The sequence below is a fragment of the Neopsephotus bourkii genome, unplaced genomic scaffold (assembly GCF_033783945.1).
Source record: "Neopsephotus bourkii isolate Nb327-2 ecotype Australia unplaced genomic scaffold, CSIRO-AGI_Nbou_v1 NB_1615, whole genome shotgun sequence".
NCBI classification, from domain to species: domain Eukaryota; kingdom Metazoa; phylum Chordata; class Aves; order Psittaciformes; family Psittacidae; genus Neopsephotus; species Neopsephotus bourkii.
The window spans coordinates 4,323,947-4,339,101 of NW_026902090.1; the positions used below are offsets into that span (position 1 = coordinate 4,323,947).

At 37.8% G+C, this 15,155-nt stretch overlaps 1 protein-coding gene across 4 annotated transcripts in view; it reads right to left on the minus strand.

Moving 5' to 3' along the window:
• SORCS1 (sortilin related VPS10 domain containing receptor 1) overlaps positions 1 to 15,155 on the minus strand; it is a 293,578-nt gene that overhangs the window by 157,438 nt on the left and 120,985 nt on the right. For all 4 annotated transcript variants that reach the window (XM_061372634.1, XM_061372633.1, XM_061372636.1 and 1 more), the window contains exon 3: positions 14,274 to 14,373. In XM_061372634.1, coding sequence (XP_061228618.1) covers positions 14,274 to 14,373 — 100 coding nt within the window. The remainder of the gene's footprint in view (positions 1 to 14,273; positions 14,374 to 15,155) is intronic.

A 15,155-nucleotide genomic window follows, 5' to 3' on the forward strand; every position in this document is an offset into this window, starting at 1 on the left:
TGCTGGCTTTTCCTAGCTGTCAGAGCAGTAGCTTGGTATCAAAGAAAATGATGTGGAAGTTAAGCAAAAACCCAAACTCAGACTAACCCAGCCAGAAAAGCTTACAGAAGGTGAAGACATAAATCATAAATGTAATAAAAATGTGATTACAAGCTTCAAGCCAAAGTCAACCATTCTTTTTAGACACCAATAATCTCAGGTTAGGCACTATTAAATCCCATAAAGCCTATGAAGTATTTTCTTCTAGTATTGTTCATTAGAAAGAGGTTCATGGACCCTTTTTTTTTCCCCCTTCATGATCATCTTCAATGGTTCTTTTCAGCTATGAGGGAAACTTTTAGTAAAAGTGAAAAAGCTGAGGTGAATTCTACCTCTTAGCCTTCTTAGCAAAGCCTGAATACAGGAAAGCCTTAATATTTCCACTTCTCTAGATGTGGGCTATAATTAATCAATGTTTTTTATTTTATGCCCCATATAACAAAAGAATTAATAATTAAATGGTGCTGCTTTGGATTTGTAATGTTAAAGCACAAAATGGCACAGATGATAAACTGCCCCTTGATTGTGCAAACCTAGTTGCCTCCTGCTGGCTTCAAATGATGGAAAATTTGCATTTATCCCTGAGGGCTTGCCTGCTCAGTCATAATCTTTTACTTACCTCTTCTGATGGCCAGGAGAGAGAAAAAGAAGAAAGGGTAGGGAGTTTAGTTTATCCCAGGGAAATCTCAAACCCTTCTATAAAATACTTTTTATTTTTACTTTTTGATATTTTTTATTTCCCCATAATATATGAAATAGTATCTAGCGGGGCTTGACAAATCTGTTCCTGCAGATAATAAAGCTCTCAGTCCAGAAAGTTTTATTTTTCCAGGTTTATTAGACATAAAAATCAATCTTGAGCCTGATTCACATCTAAAATAACATTCTGGAACTGGTAGAAGCAAACAGGCAAGCAGAAAGAGCATTAAAAGTCCAGAATGTAATAAAGGACTGTCAGTGTTTTCAATTATTGTTAGCTTTGTTCTAGAGAAGATGGTGGAAATGTGGTTGTCCAAATCTGCAGAGAGATAGAAACCTTAAGATTAAAGGTACATGTGAAACCAAAATGCACAAGCAACTCTTTCCTAGGACTTGGGCTCTTTCTTAGCCCAGAAAAGAAATGTTTCGCCCTTGTTCCTTCTCAACAGTGAACCTACTCAGTGGCCATTCACAGGTCTGGTACCTTTAAATTCCATCTAGTGGGCAAAAAACCCGACACTTTCAAGTTCCTGTGAAGAAGAAAATGTTTCATCAAATTCCCCTAAAGGTAGAATATGAACTGTGGAGAACCACTGTTGATCATTCTAGTTTTTCAAGGTACCACACAGAGTTTTGTAGGTGAAGCAAAAACTAATTATTGGTGTTACCCACATACATTTCCAGAACTACCTGTGACTTACGTGACAAGTGTGAAGGTATTTGGTGCCAGCTGGTAAATTTAGGTGTTGGTGATTATTTGACTTGGTCATGAAGGCACATGAATCACCCTGCACAAAAATGTCAAAGTATGGTCCACTAGCTTGCTAGAGCATTAAAAGAAAACAAGTGAATAAGCAACAAAATCAAGATGCCTTACTCCAAAAGCAGAAAGCAAAAGGAACCAGAATTGGCTTTGTTGTTATCAGATAGTAAGATACTGGCAGGTATTACACTGGCTTATACACAAGACGGCATTTTCCGTGCAAATCAAATTGTCTTATAATTAGGTTTGTGCAAACTGACAGACACTAGATTTTTCAGAACTCTTCATCAATATACTAATTTAGAACACTCTGGGCAACTTCCTAATATCTGTTTCATACCCATTCATCTATACCATAAGCATGTGTATTATGCTGGTCTTAAAAATGAATTTCCTTCTGTGATGAGTATCAAGATAACATTTTTCATTAAGTAGCATTGAGGATTTGACAACAGGCTGAGCATACAAAATGTTCATATAAACTCAATGACCCCAAACAAGAAGAGATGACAAAAGTCACACACCAAAATACATATTCTGGCAGATGTCTGAATAGCTTTCCAGGCACATTCAATAGAGAAAAAAACTTCCATGCTCGATCAGCAATAAATTCTACCCTCACAAATTTCAGCTGAAAGAGGAAACATAAATTGGTGGAAAGAATTAATATGCATGAATTTTAAATTAACAATGCAGTATTTACAGTCTCTGCTTCTAGTGGTTTGTAATACAAGAAAGGACAGGCCTTGAGTCTCAAGACCCTTGACAGGTACACAGCTCTGCACCTTTCTCCCCTCAACTTTCACAGCACGGTAGTCAAGTACTAGCAAGGACCTAGCACATTTGTCCTTCTGTTGCTGATAAATCTTTTCTGTAGAGTAATTGGAGCACATTAGCTGAACCAAAAAAAAACAAAAAACAAGCCAAGCCATCATGTAACATACCTGTTTTCACTTTGATTTTTTTTATACTCCTAACAACAATTAAAGGAGAGATTAGCTTAAAAGCCCCATTAAAACTATGTTGTTTTCCTCAAAGTATGTACATACGTTTTGGAATTTTCACTCTTGCTATCATTAGCAAAGTTTCAGAAATAAAGACAAAGCCCCAATAAGTTCTTCCTGGCAAAAAGTCAAAGCTCCAATTACAGCAAGCACTATGGGAATAGAATTGATAGATTTTAATTGGTGCTCAAGGGGGAAGGTCAGTCTCCTTGGAACAATGGGAGTCTTTGGTGGGAATTGACTGAATGCTCCTGTGAGAGCTTGTAAATGTCAGTAACACACTTGAAACAGTACTGAAAGGTACGGTTTGGCATCCTGGAACATATGGAAGAGTTTTGCTGGTAGAGGTATTATAAAAAGAGAATGGTGAAATACTTTAACAAGGGAACTGACTTCCAAGATAGCTCTCAGCTCCAAAGTTCGAAATGACAGACATCTTCTAAAGGTGTGGGAGAAATGTATTTTCAAGATACAAAAAGGAATATTGCAGTGCACAATGCTGTTAGAAAAGCAGGGGTCTGGGGCAGCAGATAATGTGAACTGTGCCCACTGCTGCATTAGATGAGTGACTTAAGCTTCCTCTATCCCTCTTGCAATTGCCTAGGGCTACTGTTCTCCCAGAGAGGCTTTGAATGAGGTTTCTTTCTTTCATTTCTGCTCTTTTTTGTGGTGAAAAGATTGTAACTTTTTTTTTTTTACCTTTTTTTTCTTCCCCCTCTTTTTTTTTTTGGCAAGCAATATAAATGAAGGGTACAAATGTGCACAAACAGGATGCAGTTTAGGATTCCCTGCTGGGAAGGAACGGTATAAAAAGAACAGGTCTTCCAGAATTACATGAATCAGGAGGAAAAATGATTTTGTGGCTAGGATTTCAATCAAATTCCTGTGTTCAGCTCCTGTCTTCACAGCTGATTATTTTCTGATTTTAGAAAAACATATACATGAACATATCCATAAACTAGGACTGACAATATCTCTTCTCAAGTACCCATTCGCACAAAATCCATAAATGGACCCATAAAGGGTCTCAAGATGTAGGCAGGGAGGCTGCTGCATTTTCTTCCCCAGTTGATACTTTTTGGCTGCCTTCAGTTCATTTGCAATTGTTCTTTGCTTTCTGGGAGCTGAACAAGATTACATTAGGGAGGGCATATGGATGTGTTTGCATTTCTTCCCTAAATGCCAAAAACTATGCACAGATTGCTGTCTTTCAATTTGATATGCTATCACATTCATTATTTAACATTAGTAATAAATGGGAGATAAGTTGTACACCAGAAACTAAAGGAACAGATGCTATTCAAACATGGGGGGAAGAAAAACAACACATCTCTACCTCTCTACTAATAAATCCCTAACTTATAAGTAGAACAAAAGAAACCTGGGCTTGATGCAGGAGGATACATCACAATAATATATTAAGTTCTCAGTACTGCATAATGTCCTAAGACGGCTGTAAACCCATTGCCATACCTACTATTAAGGAACTACTTCTAATGGATTGTCTTCACCAGAAGGCTACATCCAGAGCAGATAACATGCTCCAGAGTAGACTTCACAGAAAGTGTTGAACCTATGAGCAAACAGAGAACTCAGTATTCACACTATATGCTCAAGGCTAAATCCTCTAAAACATGTTATGGCTGAAGAAGACAAACACACCAAAATAATGTTCAAAATTTGCTCAATTTGCTGCACAAAAGAGCCCTAAAGCAGGGAAAAATGAATTTTATTTTTTTTTTAAATGGTGCCTGCTGAAGAGACACATCCTAATTGTGGAACAAAATTAATCATCAAAAACTGAGGCAGGTTCTCTCGCTGAATGTGCAGTTTCATTGGAAATACATCCCATTGCTTTCTATCTGTACCTTTTATCTGTGTGTATGAAAAAAAAATAATATTTATACAAGTACATAAGCATCTCATCATTCAACAGGAGAGTCAAAACCCTGAGAAATGACATCACACGGGAATTTAGGATACAAAGACTAGACTACAGTTTATTCTCACTTTTTTTTGTGCATATTCCTGAAGACTGTCTAGGACTAATGTCTGAAAGTTTTTGCTACATCTAAATTACTCAGCTATTATAAATTACTTAAACTTTGAGTAACATTCTCCCCTCTTTTTTCTATTGCCATTTGTTGTCCACTGAATTCCCTTTTAATTCTCCTTATTTCCTCTGATGAAGGAATCAGATCTATGGGACTGCACATTTTATGTGTACACAGGGGCATACAGAGGTCTAAATACGTACAGAGGTGCCATTGGGTAAGCCTAGCCAGCAACTAAGTACCATGCAGCTGCTGGCTGCTGAGAATTCAGTATTTTACTCTATTGAAACAATTAAGGGCAGAGTTTTAACAACAAAGGAATCAGAAAAGTGATTAAAAATGTAATTTAAGTATTATTAATTTCCATTGTTTTCAGTAGGTTTTATCTTAGTAAACTTCTTAAGAATTTAACAGTGGCAATGTTTCAAAACAAAATTATTTTAGCTTTTCACCCCCAAAGCATTCTCAATTTAACATTAATCTCTTCAAGACAGAAAAGCCTTGAATGACCTCCACAGAAGAAAAAAATAATGGTTTGAATAGGAATAAGTATTTTCAATCAATATGAAGCTTTTTCTTACTCTAAATACCTAAATTCATAGTTCATAATGTTCTATAGGCAATAGAACACAAATCTGATTCATTCTTGTCAAATACTGTGTTAATTTAAACATTTCTTAGCTTTTGAAAATATTCCACCAACTTCAGCTTCTTAACTGCATTGACAGTTTAAGAAAAAGCAGCAAAACAATGTTTTGGCTCCCAAATTTATGGGAACAGTTGGTCATAGCAAAATTTACTACCAAGTATTTATCTCAAATCCTCATATGTTCTTCTTAGCAAACATACACAACCCCCCTATGACGGTACAAACATGCCCTGAACATTTGCCATGGTCAGATAAGCATCCCCTAGTAATAAAGAAATGTTTGGTAAACAGTGGCCTGAGGCTTGATCCATGTAGCACAAGTCCTGTGATAGCTCTTTATGAACATATTTTAGTCTACTCAGTTGATAACAATCTACCTCGCCCCCAGCACTGTTTCCTAATACCACCATTATCACCATTCTACTTCCTCAACAGCTTTATCTTCTTTACTGTCACTTATCCCTAAAAAACCTCCATAGAACCATTGACCAGAATTCAGTGTTTCTGAACATGGTAGAAGAGACTCCATCATAGGAAAATTGGGCTTGCGCAGATTTGTGGGTGACCTGTACCCATCTGAAAGCTAAGGCCTGACAAGGGAGGGTTGAGTTCAGAGTTGTGGTCAATATGCATCCATTTTGTATTATTTATATTACCTGTTCCAATCCCCAACAAAACAGCCACCATGTAGTAATGCCACAGTACCATGCTATTTTTCCCTTTAAGGTAAACTTAATTTCCATGTTTCATGACCAAAGAAGTATGTTACTACAACAGCAAAGCAGTGAAAAGATATAAAAGTGAGATTTAGGTATGTATGTTTAATGGCTCAAAATCCAGAAGGTAAATGAAAACAACTCTGCTGTACATATTTTCAGTCCAACTTTATGGTACACTGAACAAATGGATTTTCAACTGGTTGGGGATAGTTTTTCATAGAAAAAAAAAAATCAATATTATGGCAACTGTTTTCTTCCTGGTTTAAACACTCTGTCTTATTTACGGAAATGGATGGAGCTACAAGCTTGACAATAAGACAGGTCTGCTCTGTAGTTAAACACATTTCTGCACTACCATCAATCCCAGCTGCCTGTATTTGGGCTGCAACTAACAACATATCACACCTCTACTCTCTAAACTGATAGTATATTATCCTCCATTGCCAAAAGGGATATCACCTCTTCCAGAATATTTGATAAACTGATGAGGAATGAAAAAGTGATAAAAGAATTTATGGACATTCAACAAGAGATTATCTTGCATGAATTTTAATTGTCCAGTTTATAGAAAACAGGGGTCAGAATCAGAATGGAAAGAACACTTTTGAAACCCCCCTCAGCCTGGGTGAATCTTAGCTTTAAAGCTGAATTCCATGACTCATACTTCCCTATCATTAGTTTCAACACTCAGCGTGTCCTTGGAGACTTCTGTGAGATACAACAGCATACTGTAGTACTACTTTGAGTGGGAAAATGTCAAAACTGACACTATTTTTGATATACTTAGAAGAGCAGCAGTGGAATAAATGGGCTTTGATTTCAATTCATATCCAAGAAGAGATATGGATGTAGAATAATAGCAAGGGCTTTCTGTTTAATGGCTACTGTGAGAGCTGTCATATACTATAGCCATAAATCAGAAAGTTTGGTAGTGAATGCTGCCAGACACTTCAAAAGTCAAAATACTCAATTTCAAATATGACACACTGCCTTCACTTTGTTAACAGGGACCAAATGCTTGTTAATTATTGGTTTCCTATGAATTTAGCTTTAAAGACTAACAATTCAAGACCAGCTCTTCAGTCACTGCCACTTTACAGATCTTCATTGACTCCAGTGAAACTCTACTGAACTGATATGTTACATCCTATCCAAAAGGTTAGAGGAACAATCTACCTTTTTACCAATCTACCTTTCTAAACTAACAAAAAATGTTGTCTTTATTCTTGTTTTCATGTGGGGCAAGGGGAAGAAAAGACCATTGTCTATACTTGACTGCCTGGTGTACACATAAAAACATTAGTCTTGAATCTAAAGATACTACATGCAGAAACAAAGATTGTAATATATGAACTATCAGAAAGATATGAAACTTTCCAGTTACCACTGACAGTAGCTTTTAATAGCAGTAGACTTACTTCATCATTATTGCTGAACTGCAGATATGAAAAACTGCTTAATTCATGAGGCTAGACATTCCTCTTCCTGTGGGTAGTGAACTGTTTACATGTGAACAGTGTTATCAGAGGTCCACTGAACCACTGCTGTCATCCAAGATAATAATTCTGACCCTTCCATATTCACAATTTCAACTCATTTCTGATCAGGAGGATAAATTCTAGTCAAAACTGCTGAAACAGATTTAGACCACTGTGTTTAAATGAAAAAATGCAAGTGACGAAGAATCCCTATATTCTCCAACTGGGAAACCGTTGAGGAAAGGCTTATGTACTCCAAACTGCCTATCAGGTCAGCAGAAACAGCAGATGAATTTCACCCCCATTCTTAATTCCCTCCCTCCAAAACATTCTCTTTGAAAGGCGACACTATGAAGAAGCATTTCCTGTGGTCACCACGTAGAAGACATTTAAAACAAATCTGGTGTCTTCTTTGTATACCTCCCTATGCAATATGGGGCTTAATCCAAACAGAAATTTTCACTTGATGAAATTTGTATTTCGCTCTGCTAAACACTTGAGTACGAGGTAGATCTTCAAAATGTAAGCAAAGGCTTTCCTTAAACATCTCCTTGAAATCTCCTGGGCACTACCTCATAAAAAAAAAACAAAAAAAACAAAAAAAAAAAAAAAAAAAAAAAAAAAAAAAAAAAAAAAAAAAAAAAAAACACAACAATTAAAAACCCCACTCAAACAAAACACCATGCACATCTGTGAGACAACGCCTTTTTGGTCTCATGACTGTCTCTTTGAAGGCTGCATTCACAGCCTGCAGCTAACAAGGACCTTTCCTTCCAAATGAAAAGAGGAGAGCAACAGTATAATTGATTCTTTCTCTGCAAGAGTGGACTGCAATAGCACTTTGGGTTACTGGCATGACTGATTGACCACAGACCTTTGGTCGCCCACTGTGCCTAATTTGCTAAAGATACCATCCTTTGACAGTGACAGGATCTGGCTCAGTGGCTAAAGTGAGGTGCGTTTAGAGCTCTGCTGAGCTCTGACCTCTCCGATATAAACTGATAAGTCTTCACACCAAGATTTATAGGGGCCTACAAGGAGAACCCACTGGAAATAACTGTTTTTCATTGAGTAAAAAAATCTAGACTTGCTGTCATATTCTGAAAGCTTCCATGGTGAGACGGGTCAGTGAGAGAGCATTTCCAGATGTGTTCCCAATCTGATTTTAGCAACTGAGGGTAGGAGCTTCTACGAAACAGCAAGGTCAGGTGGAAATACTCATATCCACAGACATTCTCCCCAACTCTCAGAAGAGCAGTTGCACAGGCCAGTGTAAAGGACACATTTTGTATAACACCCTTTATACAAACGGGAAACCTACATTCCAAAACCAGAACCTCCTTGAAGCAAGTGAAGGTCTCTAATACTGCAGGATACAAAGTAGCACTCAATAACTCCCATTTCAGCTAATAAGGGTAGCTCTCCTCCCTTGACTGATGGAAACATTTGCCAATTATTCTGTCCACCACCCAATGCTAGAAAGAACAGAAGGCTAGGCCACAATTTCTTTCATTTAAAACTCATTTATAGAAATGAATTTGAAGTAGACAGACATTTACTGGCACTGAAAACCATGCATTTACAATAAATATCTATTATCTTGGGGCTACACACACAACAGGACAGTGCTTAACACCCTGTGATAAAGGTGCTAATCACGTCCACTAAATATAAAAGAAGAGGGAGGCATCAGTAATACATTCATCTTTAGAGAGAAAGAAAAGAGGACACTGTACCACATATCAATTGAAATCTGAACAGTTGGAGAAATAAAGGGAAGATTTAAGCTAGGCCTGCAGAAAGTAAGGAGAGAAAACAACAGCAACAGCAAAACTAACACAAAAATTCAAGCCCACAAGAAGTATCTGATTCACTAGTCCCACTAATAGTATAAAAGTTGCTGGCAAATACTCAGCATTTAGTTAATTAGCAGAAGATTGGTACAAGGGATTTGAAAGTACAAAAAAAGGATGCGCTGCACAAACTGGTTCTTTGCAAAGAGCACAGTGTACTTCGTACAAGGATACAGCGCCTAAATCAGACATCAGCACTTTTTGAGGCAAAGGAAACCTCTAGTTAAATCAATTGCAGAGTCCCCACCACCACTCATTCACTTTTCATTTGCATAGGTCTATAATTTTTCCATGCAATGCTTAAAAGCAACCTGTCGGAAAGGTTTAAAGACAGACCATGAAACTTAGTGCATGTGATTTTCTAAGAAAGTGAATGACAAACATTCACAAAAACGGATTTTCAAGGCACCTACTTGCATTTCTATTTTAGTTTAATTTTTCACCCACCAGTGCATAATTCCCAAATGCTATTTCCTCATGTGAAAGTATTTAAATAATTTTATTCCCTCTTCACAAAGGCTCTATGAACCTAACAAATCAGCCAACGTTGACATACCTAAGCCTAGGGATTTATTGCACATTGGGGATTCTTTCTCCTGGAGACTTGTTGACAAATACTCAGACTGGCTCTGTGTCTTCGGCAAGATCCATGAGTTACATTTTTTTTATCCCCCTGGTCTGTGTCATCAGTCATACAGCCATGTAGTACAGTAATTCAGAGAAAGAACGAATACTGAAAAACAGGGTTTCCACCTCTCTTATTGCTAGGGCATATACATCACTATGTTACTGTTTCCTGCAATTTCCATATGAAAATACTGTAATTCAGAAAATACCAGCAACAGCAATATGTCATCAGTTTAAACTGTAAATAACAGTTGACTTTGTTCTCATTTTTATTTTCAAAGCACCCTTTTGTAATCTGACATTGCCTGCAATGTCTCATTAAATGATTTAATTCTGTTCAATAGATAAAAGAACTGGAAGTCAGAAGCTTTCAGAAAGAAATTGGCATTCATAGACTGTGAGAACCTCTGCAAATCCTGTCTATTTATAGATTTTTTTTTCTAGATGGAGAACAGCAAATAAATTACAACTAAATTTATTCAATGCACATTGCTGTGTTCTTTTTCAGAATGTGAAAATAATCAGAAATTCATGAACAAATCTATCAATTATTCGAATAAATCCCATTACATGTATTCTACAGCTCCTTGTTCCAACTGCTCTGCTTTGGAAGGAACAGACAAGACTATGTACAAGATACACTTGTTTTTTAGTTTAGAAGCAATCAGCCTTGAGTCAGCAAAGTTCAACATTTACCTTCTGTTTCAATGGGACTATTCCTAAAAGTTAAGCATGTGCTAAAAGGCTATTTATTCCCCCTCTCCTTGAATCACTTGGAGCAAGGTCTCTTGTCCAATAACTGCAGGATAAAAAAAATGCACCATTTCTTTTCCTCAAGTGAAAAGGCCTTTTCTTTATGTTAAGGAATGCCTTATGGAACAAAGAACATTGAAGGCTGCAGGTGCAGTCAGAAAAATTGCTTGCCACATGTAACAAATATTTAGGGAAGATACACTGGGAGCACTGGCCTGGTATTAACTGCAGAAATGTATAAACCTCTCAGACAGACAGTATGCGGGTTATAAAATTCATGGATTTTATAGTACTTGAGAAATAGATTTCAAAGAATGGCTGCAGCTACGCACCCAGCCAGTGGCCAGGTTTAGTTTATGGTCATTGCTCCTCAGCCTGTTGCTGGGCACCACTGTAAAGTGTCTGGCACCATCCGCACCCGCCTTTGAGATATTTATATGTGTTAAGGAGATCCCCTCTCAGTCTCCTCTTCTCTAGACTAAACAGGCCGGCTCCCACAGTCTCTCCTCATAAGGGAGCTGTTTCAGGCCCCTGATCATCCCTGTGGCCCATCACTGGGCTGTCTCCAGTAGCTTCTTGTCTGTCTTGCACTGAAGAGCCTAGAACTGAACACAGTTCTCCAGATGGAGCCTCCCCAGGGTCAAGTAGAGTGGAAGGATCACCTCTCTCATCCTGCTGGTCACACTCCTCCTGATGCACCCCAGGATACTATTGGCCCTTGTGGCTGCAAGTCAACTTATCATCTGCCCATGCTTCTGGGTAAAGACCCTGAGTTGTAGCATTTTTGTTTTCACTGTGAAAGTATTTTAATGTGAAAATACAATACAGCTCTACACTCTCTTCCTCATGCCCTCTTAAACATGGGGGACTAGCCAGATGACTAAAGCTAAATGTTTATTCAAGGAATAGCCTGATGTTCTACAGAGGTAGACAGCATAAGTAGGGCCTCAAAAAGTTCTCCCTGAAAGCTTAACTCTGCTTCCATTGAAATAAATTTTGGAAAATTGCATCTTAGGCAGTTACACAAGTCCTTTCATCCCAGGTATTGCAGCTTTCCTTTGGCACTGTCTCACACTGATTACAGGCCAACTTTAGTGCAGTCTACTGCCAAAACAGGCAGTTCCATCCTTCCACTTGAAAGCTTTTTCCTTTCATCTGTTTTTTTGAGCTGGAAGGGTATTAGTTGTCAGCTAGGTTAGTCCTCAATCCAGTTTACCAGATGGCTACACAAACAAGGCTGGCAGTGCAGCGAAGGCAGTAAGAATGTGCACCCAGAGGCGGTGAGGGATTTTCAAGCCAGCCTGCACTTATGATGGCTTAACATGCTTGCAGATCCCTTCATTTCTTGGGTTTCTCTGCACCACAACAGATAAGGGATCATGTAGATTTTGCTAACTAAAACCATTCTTACTTCTAAAACAGTATTATTACTCTCCAACAAAAACCAAGCACAATTACATATATACCCTCCATACTGCAGTTTCTGTGCCAAGAGACTGACATTTCAAACCTCAAACCTGAAGAATATTTGACTGATCTGATAATTGCATTCTTCAGCTTCTAGTGAAAAACTTCACAATTTAACAGGGGTCAGCTTCAATGAGATGACATCTCTCCATTAATTTAGGACCATTCAATCCCAATTTAATCTGACTCAACAGGAGACTTGAACCCATGCTGTTTCTTGTTTGTTTTCATTACAATCATTTATCTCTCCACGTGTTTGCCTAGCAATGTAGGCAGGTATGATGAATCAATCAAGTGGCATTACAAAGGTAAGTGGTAGCTAATTTCTTTTTTAATAAGGGTCTTCCAGCAAAACCTGAATTCGTCATAATAGGTAAGGACTGAAATCCCACAGCTACAACCCATTAAGAGAGCACTTGATAGCTGTCTTCTTAGGACCACAAGAGGCACCTGCCTGTAGCAAAGTGGAATGCATGATCACAAAAGTCCACTCTAGTTTTATGTTCCACTGTTCACAAATGATCACTTAACAGAGGAAGGATGAAAGTCCCTGAACATCCTTGGTAAATGCTCCATCCCTGGCAGTGTTCAGGGCCAGGCTGGACAGAGCCTTGGGTAACATGCTCTAGTATAAGGCATCCCTGCCCATGGCAGGGGTTTGGAACTAGATGATCTTAAGGTCCTTTTCAACCCAAACCATTATATGATTCTACGATCAGTCAAAGCTGCTTTGGTTATGACAAAACATTATTCAAAGGTTCAACTGGGAGAATCGATAGGAGGATCAAGAATACCCTGATGTGACTACCTCTCAGCTGGTGGTATGGACTTCCATTTACAGTCAACTGGAGAAAAGCAGGTGACATCAGGTAACAATTTCTTAACAGGTCAAATGACTAATGCCTAGAAGTGCCTTTCTTTTGAGCAAAAGCTTAAATATGACCTACAACAGAACAAAGCTAAGTATTCTCCTCTCTCTAGTTAGGACAGCTCCCTCTTTCTTTCACAGTCTATCTTAAAGAATACAAAAATGTCTCAATATTATAAAAAACAGCATCATAGTGACCTCAGCTGTCCAGCCTCTTTCAGAAATGAGTATTCACTAGCATTTTCTGCTGATGCAATTCTAGATTGCCTGTAGTAACTTGAACTAACCACTCAGACAGAAAGCAAGGAGAGAAAACTACCCTAGCCAGGTTGATACTCCCTCTGGTAAAGAACTGGTGTTGGGCCTTCCACCACCTGTGGGTGCATTGTAGCCTCACAGCTAAGAAATCAATAAGACAACGGTGGCACCGCTATCATTTATTTAATCATGCTTTGGTTTTATTTTCATTCCTTTTTTTTCTGGCCCAACATATAAGGAAATCCGAAACGCAATTGCTAGTATTTTCAGATGACTTAAACTACTTCTTAGTTTTCACACCAAAACACCAACACCAATGATTACCTATCACCAAATAAGAGGAGTTAACTCTTTCTTTTAAACAGCATGTGAAAGAGAGCCTTTAAGAACAATACTGTTTGCTAGCACATGTGAGAAAACAAGTCTTCACCATCATTATGAACTGTGCTTCAGCACTTCCTACTGTAAACCTCAAAATAAGAAAAATTTTGTCAAAACCGTATTTCAAAGGCGGCATCAAATTCTTTTTATGACTATGTCAGCATTATAAATTCTTAGAAAATTGTTAGTCAGTAGGGTGCTTGCATGATTAAAACCTTATGGGCTTCTGAAGGCATTTTCTCTGCAGGAATTTGTCAAATCCTGTTCAGTTCACTATTGGGAGCACTTAAATGACAAATAACGTTACATAGAATCTAGCCACTGTAGATGCATTTCTGCCATTTTAGTGAGTCTTTCTCAGTTTCAGACAAAAAAATCATCATCATCCAGAAGGTAAGCAAAAAATTAAACACATGATACCTATCCATTTAATGACTATCTTTTGCTAACATATATTCCCTAAAGTACACTGGTAGGTAGTATAGGTGCTACAAGCTGGCTTGTTCTTTGATAAAGCTACATATTGTTTCAACAGGAGGGAGGCAGAAGGAGAGACTTTTGAGCTATTTAGACAGTAACAGATATTGAGGAAAACATGAGAGATCACCAGGACTTAAATTGCATCATAAAGTCTAAATGAGCCAACCACATTATCACCTACCTTACGTTTGTTTGTTGGACAAACATACAAGTAGCTCAAAATAGTCTTCAGACCAACTTTATCATTCAATTTCTCATACGTTGTCCCATAATCTGTTGACCTGCAATTCAAATAGAGATTTCATAAGTACAAACACTTAATCACAAAACCACAAGTCATTTGGCAGCTTTTCAACATAAGTCATGCTTTACATAGCAGAATGGCTCTCTAGAGCTTTTTGAATGATTCATGTAGTATATAATGATACTTAATTATATACACACAGAATCATGTGAGTGCTTATAATTTGCATTTAAATTAGATTAGGAAAAATTAAACCAGCATCATCCCAAAGCATTTTAAAATAAATATGTACAATAAGAAATGCCAAATTTTGTGTATAGAAAATGATGATTGTCAGAAAAGCCAAATAGCAGACAGCAAGCTATTAAAGTTATCAGCTCATTGTACACTCCAAGATTAGACTAATTTTGTTAAGAGTCTTTTCTCAGCATATTCTATAGTAGTTGCTCCAGCTGATTTTGCAGTGAAATTCGGATTCAGTTTCTGTGAAAAACACTGACATCCATTTGAAAACCTAACTACGTGAGCATTACACCTACAATTTATAAGGCTTTTTCACATGGAGTAGCAGACAGTATGGACACTTCTCCTTTACTCTTGCTTCAAGAGCCACCCTTCAGGAGAGAAAATTATATATTTCTGATACAAGGGTAGTCCACAGAGACACTGGATACATGCCTTGGGGAAGAACAAAACAAGCAAGGCTGTGAAGACTTCCTGTAGCATCTACTCTTAACATGTGACTGGAACCAAGATCAATTACTAGCAGAGGTTTTGTTCATTATGAAACTCGTGCTTGCCTGAATTATGTCCTAATAA